We start from the raw sequence: 18566 nt of genomic DNA, 5'->3' as shown, positions 1-18566 counted from the left end.
CAATGGGCCATCATCATCATCGTATTTGATGTTAGACAGTGAATTTCTTTGGCGGCTTCAGTCGTTGCCTGTCAACAAAACGATGCGAACGTGTCCAAAAGCCTTGCTCTTGAAGAAAATAAAAATAAATACTTGAATTCATTCGCGAAACGAACTGAAGAACTTTCGATTTTGGAGTCGAGTGGAAACACTACTGGCCAAATAAGCAAACCGTTTTCTAAAAGGCAAATCATATTCAAATGCGAACCGACCAAACGTAATTTTAAAAAAGCTCGTGAATATTTTATAAACCAGACATACGCAAAAACTGCACATCAAAGAAACGTGTTCTCTTGCCCAGAAATAATCTTTACAAATCTAACGAAAAAAAAAAAAACTGCCGAAAAACGCAATTTTGCCAAGGTAAATATTATTACTGCCATATCGTACTATAAATCTCCCTTAAAATGAACTCCAAGGTACTGCTCTCTGTCGTTCGGTGCATAAACACAAGTTACGATTCCCCTAAGCCATAATACATGTATACAAAATACCAAACACAAAAACAAAAAAACTGAATAATACAAAAAGTGTCAAATTTATGCGAAGCGGTAAAAGACGACAGCCCGAAATTTATATGGCTTATGAGTTGAGTCGAGTTGAGCTGAGCTGAAGGATGGAAACCTTTCCATCTGGTCTGTGTGTGTGTGTGTGTGTGTGATTGTGCTTTAACCTCAAGGATTTTTATTTGCCTCCTGAAATACTTTGAAATGCGCCAGAATTGTTGAATTGTTTTGTTTGCGTGGGTGTCAACTGGTTTGCTTTCGTAATTGTGTTGTAAACATATTTTGTATTCGCATTTGGGCCCTCTTGCCAGGCTAAAATTCCAGAATTCCGACGCTTTGATGGCCATAATAGCATAGAGTAATTGTTATCAAATGGCGGATAATCATTTTCCCAATGCAAACATTATTTGAGTGCCTTACAAAGTTCCAAATTGGCCAGCAAGAAATCTCGTTGAGACTTTTAACTTGCCAGAAAGTTTTCGGTAATTTATTATTTATAAACTTTATTTAAAGCTTGCCTAACTATCCCACACATTCTTGCAACCAAAATCTCACTGTAAGTCCAACTTCCAAGTCTAGGATGAAAAATCATTTCGAACAAAAGAATGCTATGGGACATGTAATATTAAAGAGGCTCCGTAGTCGAGGATAAAAAGATAAAAAGAAGCAGGGATTTTTTGCCTTTGTTCCGCATGTCTTGCTTTTTGTGACAAAAAAAGGCGACCAAGCCGCATATGCCATGTCATAAAAGTGTTTCGCGAACAGTAAACGTCATAAAAACCATCCGATCAATAAGTGAATGAGAACTATTGCCAAAATTGGAAAAAAAAACTCGAATTTGTCTTCTAAATTGTTGTATCTTTACTACAAATTTGTATAAAACCGTAGCCATGCTGTGCTGTTTTCGAGTATTCACTGTACCCACATTCATTATGTAGGTGGTTGGTATATATTGGCGGAAAAGGGCTTTATGTGCCAGCGAAATGGTTTGCCAAATTTGTCAAGAAAACTGCATAAAAAGGGAATCCACCACATGTGCTGCACCCATGAAAGCAGATGGAATTCAGAATTCTTAGTGCCGATAGCGTTGCAATGCAAGTGAAACTTTCACTGCAGGGACTGTCAGAGTGAAATGCAGCATACTTTTGGGGGCAGACTGCCAAATATCTCACTAAGCCATTTTCGGTAGGGAAAAGCAGCTGCAGAAGTGGGCCATTTCACTCCCGTTTCAACAATGCAGCATCAAGACAAAAAGGCCAAATTAATAAACGACTAGAGAGGGTGCCATTGTGTGCAAGTACGGAAGGGAACCGCCTTTGGAGACCGCAAACTCAATGCAGATAATTAAATGTAATTACATAATGTGTTTGTATTTGCGACTCTTCCGAGTCCATCTACGTGTCTGTGCACTTGCCTTTGCTTGTGTGAGTAATTACGTGCTTATTGCCAGTAGCAGTATAAAAAACAACAACCCCCTGACACACAATGTAGCAACTATCTAAGCCCATGAGTTATGTTATTGCTCGATAGATAGATAGATTTTCTGTCAAAAACACCAGATAATTTTTTTTTTCAATGAAACCATTTTTTGAGCCTAATTAATTTAAAGAACAAGTTTTCTGGTTTACATTTATTCAAATTGATTGCTTCTAATTTAGTGGTATTTATATGCTCAAATAAATGTGTGCAGGTTAAAATTGATAAAATTGATGTGAAAATTGATAAAATAAAAACAGCAATCAAACATTTTACTTTTTGATTTAAAAAGCGTCGTTTTTTTGTTCAATTTTACCAATTATTTTTTAAAGTATTCAAGTTTTAAGTTTAAAATCTGCTTCACTTATAAACTAATTGGCAATATGGAATGGAATAAATGTTCCTCGTTAAACAACTTCATTTCAATTTGAGGATTTTGTAAAGGCAGCTTCCTTTATTGCAGGAATGGCTATGTGTAAATTTTAATTATCGTCAATGGTTTTCGATAAGCACTTAATCTCAATTCATTTTGGCAGAAATTGCCTTTCATTATTTTCTTTAATGTATAAAATACATCAATTGTCTTTCATTATTTTCTTTTATGTATAAAATATACCAGAACCGTTTTCATTTAAAAAGCCAAACCAACAAATTGCATTGTATTCGTTTAAATAAAAAATATAAGCCTTCCATCATGTCGTTCAACATCAGTCAAAAAACAAAAAATACTTTTGAAAAAACAAATTAAGTTCATCGGAATCGCACAAACCGCTCAGAATGAAAGTGTAATTAAACTGCAAAAACAATCTGGCGAAAGTATCTGTGTATGAGTGAATATATCTTTATTACGGCATAATGTGCTTCTGTTATTTGATAAGAGCTTATGACGATGACGCGCACGTTATTCGGGGATGGAAGCCGCACCTCTGTCCGCGCTGCGGAGTCAATAAAATGTAATTAAATCGACATTGTTATCACCAGCAGACTAACAAACACTAACACTATCGTGGTATCTGTGCATTTGTATAAACAAAACAGATAGAAATGCCTTTCCGATATTACGACTCAACAGATACCTGCTATTTCTGTCGCTTTGTGGGCCTATTAAAACTTAAATCAAAACTTTAAAGAGAAAACAAAATAGTATATTTACACCCCAAATTGCTAGGTAGTATTAAAGTTTCTATCTTAGGGGAATATTTCCCTGTATTGATAGCAAACTTTGGATCTGGTTTCTGTTATTGTTTTTGCTACCGTTATTGTTCGTGCAACCCAATTGAACGAAAATAACAATTAAAATTGCAATTTTCTATGTAGGCAGCCGATTTGTTTGGTCCACTTAGGCAACCACAATCACCAGATAGCAAGCACTTGGTTAGAAGTTCGCATTGCATTTAAATTGATTTTAATAGTTGAGCAGCCAAATGGCCAAACACTCGTCTAATAAAACAAAGCCCATTAACAGCCTAAGCGGAACAAAAAATTAAGACGTCCGATAAAAGCATTTAGCTGGAGTAAAAACAGAATTCCTTATTGAATTAGTAAAACTTTTAGCATTGAAAAAATACCTCCCTTAAATTTCCCTCTTTAAAAGGTTACTAGCGGCAAATAATGAGCTCAAAAATTGATCTAAATTGGAAAAAGAAAAGTTTGCCAGCAAGCAGCCGCAATCCAAATTAATTTCTCTCAGTTGGTCTCCAACATTGATGGAACAAAATTTCCTAACTAATTGTGCTATGTGAAATATGCAAAAAAAAAAAAAAACTGTTACAAAATGTAAAAAGTTTTACGGGAAAGAGGCCAATTAAAGTTGGCAAAAGAATAAAATAGGGCCAAAATCTGAGTTCTATTCAAATTTCATTCCTGACCCCTTAAGTTGTTTATCGCCACTTCAACTTTCCTCTCCGTATACCTCTCATTGCCCTTCTGAAGCACTTCCACTTTGATTTATAATTTTTTCGGGTTTCCTGCTGCCATTGAAATTTATCAAATGCTATCACTTGGCCTCTTCCTGTAACGCTTTTAATTGAAATTTCAGTCAAAGGTGGTCCCGAAAGCTTTTAAAAAAAGTCTAACCCAAATGGTTGGAAAACGCAAAAAAGGGATCGGGGACAGCCAAGTGGCCCCAATGAGCTGAAATGAAATTAAAAGTTTTCTCCCGGATTGCCAACCGAAATTTAATAATTTAAATGAGCCCACAATTGCGTATCGCACTTGCAACAAAATAAACGAGACTTAATTGTACTCTTCCAAGGTCAAAGGATTAAAATGAAAGTGAAAATGTATTGTATTCAATACTATTATTTGTTAAGCGTTAAATCATTTCAGTAGCATTTTGTTTACGAAGAAATTTTTCTTTTCCCTTGATCCTTACTCTACTTAACCTTTGTAATTGTGTGGCTGCTCTCAATCAGGTAAACTGATGGGAACGAACTGCAGTGGATAAGAACGTCAATTACAACTTACAATTACCCAAACAGATGCAATAACCAGAAGCCCCTATGTGTGAGGAGCTGCCTATATATGAATCATCATCTCAAAAAACTACTTTTTTCCTCACAGCAAATGAAAATATCCTCTTGACGGGACCCGTCTCCCATCGATCCCCTTCTTTTTTGCCTGCATTTTTCGACAGTTTTTCTGGGTCCACTTGCAGTGGGATGGGCTACACTTCCTTCGGCTGTCCATTGCATAATTCAGTCGAGTCCATCTTGTCCTTCTGCCTCCACTTTTTTGGAAACGAGAGCAGTGAGTGGTCAAAATACAGATTCGGACTCATACGTCAGTTCATCAAACCGAGCTCAGTTTGGCAGTCCATATGTGTTTCGTCCTCGAATTGCCCTGCCTTGCACCCAGTGCTCTAGGTGGCCCTGCATTATTGTGGTAGTTTCATTTCCAAATTGAGTCGTAGAATTCATCCACTTCTGCTTGCCAGTGGATTTCAATCCCTTACCAATTGAGACTAGCATTTAAAGCCCAAAAACATTGGCATTAGCTGAATCATTTTAATTAGAGCGGAGCTACAACATTTTTTTGGGAACACACCGAAGAAAACAATTTAATTTGAAAAAGCACAATAATATATAATATAATATATATTTTAGTTTTTAGTCACATAACTTTCTACATAGTTTAGGGAACTAAAAATGACAAACATATTATTGTTTCCATGAGTTTTTAACCATTTTTCCCAGTGTTTTTTGCGGCCACATCTGTCACGTCATCGTGTCGGGCCAGGCGGTCCTGGTTTCATGGAAATGTTGTGCAAAATTGCGGGCACACACAACAGACCGATTCGATAGGCGGTCCTGAGTTATGCGTGGATCTGTCGGCTTGGCTAAAATAGATGGGTAATGTTTGCATAATATGCACGTCATTTTGTATAGTAAATCAGTTGCGACCACTTTATGTTAATGGCTAATCATGGAACCTGTCAACGTGATATTTTGTGAATTTCGTGGAAAATAAAATAGTTTAAATATAATCTGTTATGCGCGGAATTTAGTTTTGTTGACAATTCTTAATTCAAACTGATTATATCATTGTATCAGCTTGAAAGCATTTAAACTTTTCAATAGCATATGGAACTTTTCATTGGCCACGTTTCTATCTAGCGGGCCATAAATTTATAGAATTCAATGAGAAATTTGCCGAAAATAGTAATCGCTTTTTAGTGACTAAAAAAGATAGGTGATTTACTATGACACGAGTCCTGTTCCATTTCGAAAATCTACAATACAAGCTACCCAGGGATGGGATTCTCCGTCCAGCCGATTGAAAACTTCAAAGTGCAACAAGTGTTTGGAGTCCGGGAAATTTATCGATGGCAAAACTTGTGCTCCCAGTGAATTACGACAAGTTGGTCCCTAGGGGAAAATTCTCGTGACTCCGCTTTTCCTTAACGTTTTCTTCTTTTGCCGACGAAGTCGAAGATAAATGTTAGCAAGTGGTCGGTGCTGCTCCCTTCCAATTCCATAGGTGGGGTCCTTCAGCAATGTCCTTTGAGAAAGCAAGACATCGGAGCCAGGACACGGGGACAATCTGTGTAGGTTGCGAGTGGCGGAAAAATTTAATTGTTCAGTCGGGTGACTAATTGAAAACTTTCAGCTTGAATGACGAAAATGGGAAAAAACTTGCAATGCAGAAAACATTGAGAAATTGCTGCTGAAAGTTGGATTGTCTTGTTTTTTTTTTTTTGCTTTTGTTGCCTAACAACCAGGAGAGCCCTTGTTATATAAAATCAGTAAAATGCTTTGGCAAACTATCGATTGCATAAAGTAATTCAGTGGGATTGATTATTCTTAAAATGGCATACAACGTATCCTTAATTGTTGGTGACGACATGAGATTACGATCAACAATAGAAACTTTTTAAGATACTTTGTCGAATATTCTATAATTATTGATTTTTGCTATGCCTATATTAAACCGTATGCATAAGCCAACGAATACTAATATTTCCACTAGATGTTATGCGAAATGATACTATTGCGTTGCTAACTTTATTAATCCCATCAAGAGCGAAACCATTTTTAGCATGCTTTATAGCCTCGTTCTTGGCCAGAACAATTTATGGACTCTTTTCTGCAAGAGTTTCCTGTATTCATTTGGAATATTCAGAGGCGCAGTCATCATTTTTATGGGTTCATGTTTCACTTAGCCAACAGTCGGTCGGTTATTTTGTGGTCATAAATTTTATGTCAACTTACTTAGGCGCTGTCATGTTCGAAAAGTAATAATTTTCGTGTGTTCGTTTCGGTTAAACAATTTCAATGATCTGAATATAGGGTTTTAGTTTGTGCCCATCCCAATTTTCTTCTCATATTTTTATACAGAATCATGTTTTGCTTCTGTGTCGCTGCTTTTTACGATGTTGACCTCCATTTCGACTTGTGTATATAGTATTTTCTGTTCCGATACGATTTATTTGGACACTGTCCGTTTATCGCACCATCACGTCCTGTTTCCCGTCTTCCTACAAGGAAAAGAGAAAAAGAAGTCGACAAATTTATTACAGACAATCCTTTGCTGTACATATTTTTATTACAAGTCAAAGGCCGATGATGAGGTTGAGATATTGGTGGGGGAAGAAAATTCGTATAGACTGAACGTGAACGACTTGCAACTTTGTCACATTCCATCGGCATTTTACAAGCATTCCCCATTCACATATTTTCCATTTTATTGTTCACTCATCCTACACATTTGCATCTTTTTCTCAACATCTCAGTGCCTATTGTGTGTAATAAATGTTATTTCATATTACTCTATCTTGAGGTGCTCTATTCACACAGGAATGCTTATATAGAAATGCTTATATGTAAATTCAAACAATTTAAATCTTTTTTGATTGTGATAATATACATTAACATACAATTTAGATATAGTATTTTATTTTAGTTTTTTGCCAATCATTTTTGTATTTTAAGAAGAGCATCCCTTGCTGTGAACACAAATTATTTCTTTTAACGCTGACTGTAAAATGCTATGTTCGTGTGGAAATTTAAGTAGCAATTGCTATGGAAATTTCGTATCTTTGAATCTTAAAGCATTAAATGTAGGAAAAGACCCTCAAAATGGGAATAGCTTGTTATTATTTATTATTGTTTAATTTCCCAAACCTGCTCTTAATTTCGTTTATATTTTCGCTAGTTTTGCCTGGATAAATTCTAAATCTTATTTGTCTTGAGCACAACGATTTCGTGACACAATTCAGCTCACGCACGAGCTGTAAGCCATTACCAGGATGAATATGAAAATCAAAAACGGGAAAATCCACAAGCAAATAAGCCAGCGCACTGGATATGAGAACCCACTAAGTTGTTTTATAAATTTAGCACGCGCTTTTCAGGGGTTTTCCCAGTTCCCTGAATTTTTCACACTCGCTGTCGCACTCTTAGTCCGTTTTCATTTCCATTTCCCCACTCCGACCATAGTTTTCAACCTCGTCTAGACACTGATTTGAGTTGATTTCGCTGTTGCTGGATTCAGCTCTCCCCGCTCCCCGCTTCACCGACCAGAAATTAATTTATTGTCTAAATGGTGGGTGGGAATCTCATAGTAGATATACCAAAATGGGGCGCTTTGGGCGTGACACATTGTTGACGCTGACATTAAATGTTGCTGAAAGAGCGCGTGGCTCATTTTTATTTTATTTTTATATTCTGCGTGAAAATTCATCGCCAAAAGGTCGGCTATGCCACCTTTCTAAATCGATTTTGGTTTTTTTTTTTGGGCGGCAGACCGAAGCGAAAATCGAGTTATTGAGACAACAAAAGTTGAAAAAATGAACAATATTTGTAGGCGGGAAAATAGCGTGAAGTGGACTTTAAAATTTAACTATTTTTGGCCCATAAGTGCAGTAGTTGCAGGTCATATTCATGAACGACAAAATTTAAGGAATAAATTGCACGTTTAAATCAACTAATAATTATGCTTAAAAATGAGTAGAAGATGCCTTAAATATACAAATAATAAAAATATTACTTTACTTTATTTTATTACTTACATTACATATTCATTTTTCTTAGAATATTTTTATATTATACACTTATTACTTTTACTAAGATAGTTGTGAATAATGACATTCTTACTAAAAATATATCCCATTTCTTCATTTTTGATTTCTGTTTAAAGACGTTTTATATAAATATTAAATGTACAGCATTTTTGTAATTTTTTTTGTGGAATCCAACCTCACACGTTGTCATACACACACAGACACACCCTAGGTAGCTGTAAAAGTTGCGTGTTCATGGGTCGTGGCCCGCCCCTTGCTAAGTTAACAAAGTGCCTTTCATGTAGGCGTTTTATTTTACCTTAGCATTTTCCTTTGTTTTCGTGCACTTTATTTTGGTTTCTGTGAAAAATTCATGGTAAGTGGTAAATGCCTGCTCATGTCTTTGACTGCTATTGTTTACATATTGTTAATAAATAATATTTTTAGCATCCCACTCTGGGCCGGCTTACAATTTTTTTATTTCTTTCATTTAACTCACTTAAAGCGGAGAAATGAAATTTTCGGTAAAATTGTATTTTTCCCTCAGGGGATGTGTACAAAATTGTTTTCAAGGGTAATCCAAATTCCTGGAAAATTGAACAGACTTTCAAGGCCTCTCCATTAATGAAAAATAATCCTTAAGCTAAATTTGAGTTTTCAAGTCATACAAACATAAATAAGTTGGCTTCTTCAAAGTTAGCTACTCCTCTATTGGGCCAAAACGGTTGCAGTAAAGTCAATAAATAAGACTACCCATTTTGTTGCATCGCCTTTTAAATATATTTATTTATTTTGTATTTACTTTCCAATTTTAATGCTAATTTTAATTTGTTGTCTCCCTGCTAAGTACGAGATTTATATAAATCCTGATTCTGATGTCCCTGCTATTAGCATAAGAAAGCTTTGCGAGAAATGGTCCAGTATCATCCCGACGAGCGTTCCGGATCTTTATGCCCTCCGCTTTTGGTCTATCCACTGAGGCTTATTTATGCGCGCATGTCGGCGTTAAATTGGATAATGGAAATTGGATTCGAGCCGAGGTTTTCTGGCCTAAACGAAAACGCCCGGCCCCAAGGCTGTGTTTATAACTGAAACTTTCTGTGGCAAAGTCGATGGCACTTCACTTGATTACGGGCCCACAAGGGCAAGGCCGTCAGGCGATGGCGACACGTGTGGCTCGACACCTGTTGAGGTGGGATAAATCAGGGGGAAATATTAGGAAAATACCGGGAAAGGGGGGGGGGGGAGGAGGAGGAGGAGGTCCGGGCCATCTGCCCTTCGCCAACAGCGCCTTATTAATATTAATGAGCATATGGTGGGGGCCAAATGCCAACAACCAAAGCAAAACTTTCCGTGGCCAACATCCTAGCCCCTATCTTCATCGATGGATGCCAACGTCATTTACGATGTGCGAAAATAAATATTTAATTATTTATAAATCATGACCTGGCCAAACGACAATGACGCAGCACCCGGAATCCAGAATCCGGAATCCAGGTGAGAACGTGATCTCTCCGCCGCACGATTGAGCAGATATGGACGCTTTAGCCGGATTCTAGTCGAGACCTCGAACATGGTGTAAATACATAAATTATGGCAACATATTTTGTGAGGCGTCTTGTGGTGGCAACTCTACTCTAATTCGGGTATATGTAGAAGGTAAACGTGGGGAAATTGACATCGTAACTCGTTCAATGAGAACCTAAAAAAAATGATATAAGCTTAAAGAAGGGCGTCTAGTTTAATTTATATAAGACATGGATTATATAATCAGCTTTAAGCATTTCCACCCGCTTTAAACAAACTTCAACATAAGCCACCGAAGATAGCCATTTTAATAAGTCATTAAATTCATGAAAGCATCTTAGGTTTTATTCCCTAATCCCGATGCAATCAGGGCTCAGTTGGCTGTTAGTGAATTACACTCACACGCCATTTCTTAATTACTTTGATTTTAGTTTAGTTTCTCGATTGAATGCAGCTAATCACGTTCATTCGTGAAATCGAATCATGATAGAGCTCAACAAACATTAGTTGGCCAATCGGCCTAATTCACCCATGTGCAAATGGATATATGATTCCCACCCAATTCCCTCGCATGGATGGATGGATAGGGTTGAGCTATTTTTGTGCATTTACCAATTAACTTAGTTGACATAAGCCGATTTAGCGTTTATTTGCGGTTCGAAGCTTGCCTACTAAAAGATCGAACGAAATTTTTAATTAAGCAAATGGCTTCCTCACTCCGGAAATCAAAGGAGCATATGTCGGTTTTTATGCTTGGAAAAACAAATCAACAGAGCGTTCAAAAGTTGAAAAGCCGTAGAACAGAGAGCTCCTAAGTGGAACTTAGCCGTGCCACCTCACGATAGAAGTGAAAATTTATGCCACAGACGACCAGAACAATGCCGAGCAGGAAGATGCGGAGAGAGCAAAAATGGAGAACCGGGAAAATGGGAAACTCTATGCATGACAATGACTTTGGCCAATGAGTGAGAAAGATAACAGCTAAAAGTTTGCCCACCGTGCTCAGGTGGAACAAAGGCGCTAGAAACAAAAAGCTATTTTTCACACGAAAAAAGAAAATACATTAAATTGTGTTGGGGTCTTCACTTTAGTGTTGTCTTAAATCCAACAAAGTTTTGTTAAGCAGCATCAAATTTAAATGAAAATGTAAATTGACTGAGTCCGTTCCTGGGATTAATCTCCATTCACCTTTAAGATGAAACATTAGGGCTTTGAAAATCTCAGAGGAAGTGCATAAAACTAAGCAATAAAATTACAAAAGCCCAAATGCAATGTATCTTTCTTATTGCCTTGTTGGCCCACTCTATAGTCTCACCTGCATCCACGGACATAATGCATGCTCACTGCACAAAAATATAGCAACGGTTGGCCATGTCATATTGGCTCATTACGAACGAACGATGGCCCTGCTGCTGCCAATTTTGGTTTCATCAGTCACTTGGTCATAGCGCAACCATCCGAACCCCTCCTTTTTGGGGTGTCCAAACGCAATGCACACGGAGGGAATAGCCCAAATCACATATCTTGTGCTCCACTGGCCGAATCAATCGGTAGTCAAGCGTTTTATGTCCTTTGTGAGCGGGTGTGGAAAACGGGGTCGGACTTTTGTTAGGCTTGGTGCCATCATCGTCAATGGCAACATGTTTAGCAATTGATTGCTAACCTTTTTTGTCCCGGTCAGAAGCTGGCTGTCGAGCGAACAAGACCAGACAACAGGACACACTCACTGTCAGGACATTTCTCTCTACTCTACTCCTTTTGACCATGCCATAATTATCGGCACATATGTCCGTCTAATCAAGGTGCACAGAAACAGTCCACGAAATTAGTCTTATGTCCTGCCTTTGAATATCAAAGAAGTGTTCATTTGGAGTTAAATCACGACATTATAGTTGACATTTTGAAAACAAATTGGGAAACAACAATATTCAAAACTATTCGACTATTATTGTTTTATAATTTAGCATGATTGCAATCCTACTAATAATCCTACCCAATAAGGAAGCATATGAACAAGTAAAATATTATTATATTATTTAAAACTATATTTTGGCCAAATAAATATTTATATAATACTATATATAAGAAGATGGCATAGATCGATGGTGAAAATTCCTGTCTAGCTTATTCGCTCAGTGTACCAATTACTATGTGGCTGACATCAAAGCATCTGCATTCTAGGCAATTAGGGAGCTTAATCCATGGGGGGGTTGAACTTTAACCCGATCGGGTGGCTAGGTCGTTAGGCACAGCTGGTGTTGACCCACTTAATTCGGACTGAGAAGCGATCATAAATTCCGTGGCGATTCGCGCAGTTTATCTAACTAGGATTACGCCAATTAATTAATCAACGGAAATGCTATCTGCCTTGACTTTCCTTTGAATAGTGGGGGAGTTTCCGCCCTTGCGGCTATTTCCTTTCACTTGGCCTTGGCTTGTTGTAATGCTGGCTTTTTGGCCAACGAAAAACTTGAGTTCACTTCTTATTGGAGTGTTTTTGGCCAATGTCTGCTAAAGTTTTGACTTGGCTACTGACCGAGAAGTTTGCGACCTTCGTGGAGCTGTGTAGTATATATGTATGTTTTGTGGTTTCTTCTGCCGCAAAGTTTCCATGTTTCACGCCATATGGACAACGATTTACTACAACGCTTATGTTTATTCATTTTTGACGTAGCCCGGGGTTCTTTGGAAACCTCAAAACAAATTGCTTATTAATTGTGGGCCAAAGTTTTGCGAAGGGAACTTAAAAATAAATCATTTCATTTGATAAAGCCCAATTACAGAACCTAATACATACACCTAAAATGACTAATTGACATCCATTGTGCGTATTACATAATAATGAATAATTTAAGTGATAGTTGTTTGAACTTACAGAACACTTCTTAGTATTGCGGACTCATCCCATCCAACTGTTGACTCATTTCAAATTCTATTTAATTATATTTCTGGTCCTGGCACGAACAATAAATTGAGTTTATATGTATTACGCCCCTTCTTGTGGTCTCACTTTATGAAAAAGTTAATTGCGTGTAGTTGTTGGCTTTGCTAGATGGATTTTTATTGTGCCGCTTTACTGTCTGCTTTTTTCTTCATTTTCCACTCGCCTTTCATTTTTCATCCGCCGGAAAGCGAATCATTTTTTCGCACGCTGAGCAGTGCAAAGAAAGCAAACACAAGCAAACGAGCAGAATTTCATATAGTTGATTGCATTGTCTGCAGGAAGATGTTCGCACGATGATGCAGGACATGCAGGACTAAGGACTTCGAAGCGAATGGTGTGGGCTGGGGCAGGGATAGTCTCATGAAATGCTGATAGCATGCGCTCAATATTGTCAGTAAATAATACGCGCTTGTTAGAGCCAACTGCATACCAACTAAACTGAACACAGTGAGAATAAACATAACAGAAAGTTGAATTTGCTTAATATATAATTTCATAAATTTGTCACACCAAAATTCGGATTTAAATTAAAAGTATAATTATATTAATAACATTATTTAATATAATTATAATTATATATAAAAATATATTTTTATATGTATGTTTCATTTGGTTGCTGAAAACCAGTAACTAACTAATCTTTGTGGGCTATCCAAATCTCTTCATTGCAGAAACCGCAGCGTGCAACATGTGACGTCACAGGCATAAAGTATGGAGAGCATATTAAAATATTTGCCATTTAGCTGGTTTAGCATGCATTGTTGCATTGACTGCCACATAACAAGTGGAAATTAGCAGGCAGCTACTGTAGACGAATCGAAATGGAAGGTGGATGGTGGCGAGGAGGAGGAGGAGGAGGACGTTTGGGCGGGAAAGCCATCATGGAAGGACACTCGACACCAAATGGGGCAGCTGCAAGCCACAGAAACAACAGCACAAGGACCAATATCGCGACCAACGGCTGTGCCCATTCGGGCATCCTGTTATTTGTGCTGACAGCTATGACACTAACGAGCTTAATAACGCCCACAGAGCAGCTGGCAGTGGCGCCAAATGGCACCACACTGCATCAACTGGAGTCCGTGGAGTCCGAGTCGTATCCATCCATAAATGGCACTCAGAATGAAACAATGGTGACCAGTGTGCGACCCCACCTGGACCACAGGAATCGACCGACGCAGCAGAATGGCAGTCACTATTTGGAGTACGACGATGATGGCCCGGACTGTTCGTACAGCTACAACTTCATCCTGAAGCTCATCACGATGATCCTGTACGCACTGGTCTGCATCATTGGACTCTTTGGCAACACCCTGGTGATCTATGTGGTGATGAGGTTCTCCAAGATGCAGACCGTAACCAACATATACATACTGAATCTGGCTATCGCGGATGAGTGCTTCCTGATCGGCATTCCCTTCCTGCTCTACACAATGCAGGTGGGCAACTGGCCCTTCGGCAACTATATGTGCAAGGCCTACATGGTGAGCACCTCGATCACCTCCTTCACCTCCTCGATCTTCCTGTTGATCATGTCGGCGGATCGCTACATAGCCGTTTGCCATCCCATATCCTCGCCTCGCTACCGAACGCCCTTTGTATCCAAGTTGGTTTCGGCCTTCGCCTGGATGACATCCGTGCTGCTGATGCTGCCGGTTATCCTTTTTGCCAGCACCGTGCAGTCGAGCAACGGCAATGTGTCCTGCAACATCGAGTGGCCAGACACTCAGAACTCGCACACCGACTCCACCTTCATTTTGTACTCGCTGGTCTTGGGATTCGCCACTCCACTGACTTTTATCCTGGTGTTCTACTGCCTGGTGATCAGGAAACTTCACACCGTGGGACCGAAGCACAAGTCTAAGGAGAAGAAGCGCTCTCACAGGAAGGTCACCAAGTTGGTGCTCACGGTAATAATATATGACATTTCGATTAGTTGTGGAACTAACTACTACCTGACCACTCTTGTGTTCAGTTTGATAAATATTATTATTACATTATAAATATATATTTTTTTTTGACATTTTGAATTCGACTATAAATTAATTGTTTTAAATTGATATATAGAAAGAATTTTATAATATTTATTCAATACAATTTATGGTTTTTTGATTTCTCCACAGGTCATAAGTGCGTACATATTTTGTTGGCTTCCACACTGGATTTCACAGGTAACTAATTGTATACATTACAGTCTAAAAACATTTATCTTTGTGTACTTTAAAAGGTTTTAAAACCATAAGCTATTTGCCTACTATTATCCTTTTGGATTGATTTTTAAATTATTATAGCTAAAACAAATTACGAGATTTGTGGAAATTGACATGAACTGGACTTCTTTGGCAGATCATTTGTAGATTCGCTTTTTATTGACTATTTTCCAGGTGGCTTTGATCAGCTCCGCTCCTCAACGCTGTGCATCTCGTCTGGAGCTGGCCGTCTTCCTGGCCTGCGGATGCCTCAGCTACTCCAACTCGGCCATGAACCCAATACTGTACGCCTTTTTGAGCGATAACTTCAAGAAGAGCTTCATGAAGGCCTGCACGTGTGCTGCCCGCAAGGATGTGAATGCCCAGTTGCAGCTGGAGAACAGTTTCTTCCCCAAGTTTGGCAAGGGCAGGCAATCGGAGCGTCTTCTTGGTGGCAATGGAAAAGGTGGCGCCCAGCGTGGGGCATTAACCAAGAAGAAGTGCTTGGCGACGAGAAACAACAATGCTCCGATGGCCACTACAACGACGACGACAACCACCACAACGGGCACGGATGCAGTGACCTGTCTCCAGCCGCCAGTACACCAGGTGCCAGCCGAGATCCAGGTGGGAAATCCGGCCACCGTGCTGGTGGTCAATGCTGAGACCAACAACTGTAAACCGCCCGTGCTCCACACGGACTTATAAGACCGGGCTCCCTCGATGCCCCTGGAAACGGTGGTCTTCATCGCGCGGAGGTGAGACCATCAGGTTGAGCTGGACCTCGATACGGCCATCGATTGCCAGGCAATAGCGAGGCAGCCGGAATGCTTGCTATAGGTCGCCTAAAATGATATTAACATTTTATACCAATATGGCAGAGCTTTGCAAAAACGGGTAAACTTAATCCCATTTTTATATGATCGAATCTCAGCAAGAAGAAATTTTTAAAAACCCGAATAAATAATCCTTTGTTTATTATAAATTATATATATGTAAATGTATAAGCTGTTGGTATATTTATCCCTACTAACAGGTCGAAATAGTTTTTCGAAACTTTCTCAACTTTTTACATTTTTTCATAACGAAAGTATTTAAATACTGGTTTAAAAGGAATAGTTATTAATAAATATAAGTAGCTATTTAATAAATAAACAAAGTTCTGATATAATAATAAATACCTTGTTAAGGCACTTTAAGTTGTTATAGTTCTAATGACAGAAACAGAAACAGAAACCACGAGGCAAGGAAAGCAGTTAACTGTAGCTAATATCATATATTTGCCGTTTTCGCATTTGCGAGCTTATCAGATAAGGGATTGTATAAGTTTATCATACAGCGGTTATAAGTGTGCATTATTTAATTGTCAAGTTTACATACTCCTCTAGGATAAGATTAAAACCGTTTTAGTGTTGGTATTCTAGAATAAGTTTGTGTAGCTGGTTGTGGAGCAGTTTAAAAATTGGAAAAGTATCGAATGTTAGCCAAAGGTTTAATCCTAATGTTCAAGAAAAGACTTTGGAGAGCCATTGAAATTTGTACTTAATGTCGACTATTTGCAAGGATTCACTAAAGTAAAAATCTTAACAAAAATATTCCATTAATGCAAATGATTCCATTGGAAATAAAACTTACAATGTACTCAATATAAGCTCTACAAATCGAATTAAACTGCAATGTGATTGTTAAAAACCCATGAACGGAAAAAAGGACAATTTGCATAACGATTCATAACAATAATCTTATACGAAGATTAATTAGCTGTGTATACTTTATTTTACATTAAGCTAATCGTTTTTTTAAACACATGCGTGCATTAAATCAATTGTGCATTCAATGATGATAATTTAATTCAGTGAATGCTAATGAAGTAATACCAACACACTTTGTGGCCATAAATATTAAATAGTGTAAAAAGATAGCAAACAAATACAGTTACAATAGAATTCTTCTTTATTGTTTATATAACACAAAATAGTTGTACAATAAAACTGTTCAAACAAACTCACAGTAAACTTTGACTTTGACTTAATTATTGTAAACAAAAGCCCGAATTATTGTTGGGGGGAGTGGGAAATCACTTTCTCCTAAAATGTATTTGTACTTTTGGAAGTAACGTAGGCTAATGTGTACGTTTAATAAATAAAACACAAATATGTACTATTAATTGTCCAAAAAATACAGGAAAACGAAGAAAACCACAGAGATAAATGTAACATTTTTCAATTTTAAGTGTAACTTAATTGAAGCTAATCGTAAGTGCTTAAAAATCGAAATAAAAATAAACAGTATTTTAAAAGAATCCAAAAGCCAACAGAGAATGGTTTTCTTTCCTCACAACCAGGTATCAACACAATAAATTTGTTTGTTTACTCTCGCATGGAATGGTTTTATTTCTTGATTTTATATATCTTGCTCGGCCGTGCGTGATACATAAGTATGAAATTATATAGAGTAATTGTATATCGTTTCCATTTAAAATGGAGGCGAATGGAACGAAAGAATTGTCAACATAAAAACAAAAACTATTTTCATGCTTCGTCTAATGTGCAACTTCTTTTGACCATTCTCCACATCTGCAGCATATAAAGGCAATACAAAACGGGCGTGAAATAAGGTGGCACTGGGATATAGCAAAGAAAATGCAATGAAAAACTCCGGAACATATAATGAAAGCTTCACAAGAAGCTGACTAAAGGAAAAGCAAAGAAAGCAACATAAAGTCTTGAACTGACAACCAAAGAAATTGTACTGGCAGGCAGGAAGGGAAAGTGGGAAAAACTGCCCACAGGACAATGACTTTTCCGACAGATGGTGTATTATAAAAGCAAGAAAATTAAGTAAATATTCATCTTGCAAAGGAAATGCTATAATGGTAACTCGATTATTACAAAGTTATAGAATCAAGTGCGGTAAGAATGAAACTTTTCGATCTTAAAATAACAATCCGTAATGGGAAACTTAATAATGCAATATACTCACACCTCCATATTTTCCCCAGTGCCAGAGAAAGATAGTTTTCCAATCGTTTTTCACGTCAGTCATGATGTTACTTGCACTTGTGAAAGGTCATCCTCATGCACATACATAGGTGGCATATTGATGGCCATGGACTTCATTAGCAGGCAGAGCAGGCAGATCGAAAAGTAGGGAATTATGTGCAGCTCGGCTGCATTCTGATGCACATAGCCATATGCGCGGCCACTTGGAGAGTTTTAATGGGAAATCGCAGACCGATGCGATGATGCCCCCTGCCATCTCACTAGCAAACACCAGCCAGTTGAAGTTTAAGGTCAGGGCAGAGCTGAGCTGGAAAAGCACTTACCATGGGGTCCACGCGGCTGGCTGGCAGACAGGCAAGTTATTGCCATATTGATGGAAAAAAC

The 18566-nt window shown here is 38.1% G+C and overlaps 1 protein-coding gene across 4 annotated transcripts; it reads left to right on the top strand.

Annotated features, from left to right (window-relative positions):
• Positions 1-59: 59 nt before the first annotated feature.
• Positions 60-17480, top strand: AstC-R2 (Allatostatin C receptor 2). Of its 4 annotated transcripts, none has more exons than NM_001031964.2 (4): positions 60-402; positions 13663-14901; positions 15115-15162; positions 15376-17480. In NM_001031964.2, exons 2-4 carry the CDS (start codon positions 13813-13815, stop codon positions 15886-15888), a joined length of 1650 nt encoding a protein of 549 aa, NP_001027135.2. In that variant the 5' UTR covers positions 60-402; positions 13663-13812; the 3' UTR covers positions 15889-17480. The 4 variants fall into 2 exon arrangements, with proteins under 4 accessions (NP_001027135.2, NP_001303398.1, NP_001262015.1 ...); NM_001275086.1 differs by having other exon boundaries at positions 15376-16115.
• The last annotated feature ends 1086 nt before the right edge of the window (positions 17481-18566 follow it).

This window comes from Drosophila melanogaster, chromosome 3L (assembly GCF_000001215.4).
Source record: "Drosophila melanogaster chromosome 3L".
Lineage (NCBI taxonomy): Eukaryota > Metazoa > Arthropoda > Insecta > Diptera > Drosophilidae > Drosophila > Drosophila melanogaster.
Note: the sequence above shows the minus strand (reverse complement) of the source record. Positions and strands in the feature narration are given on the sequence as shown.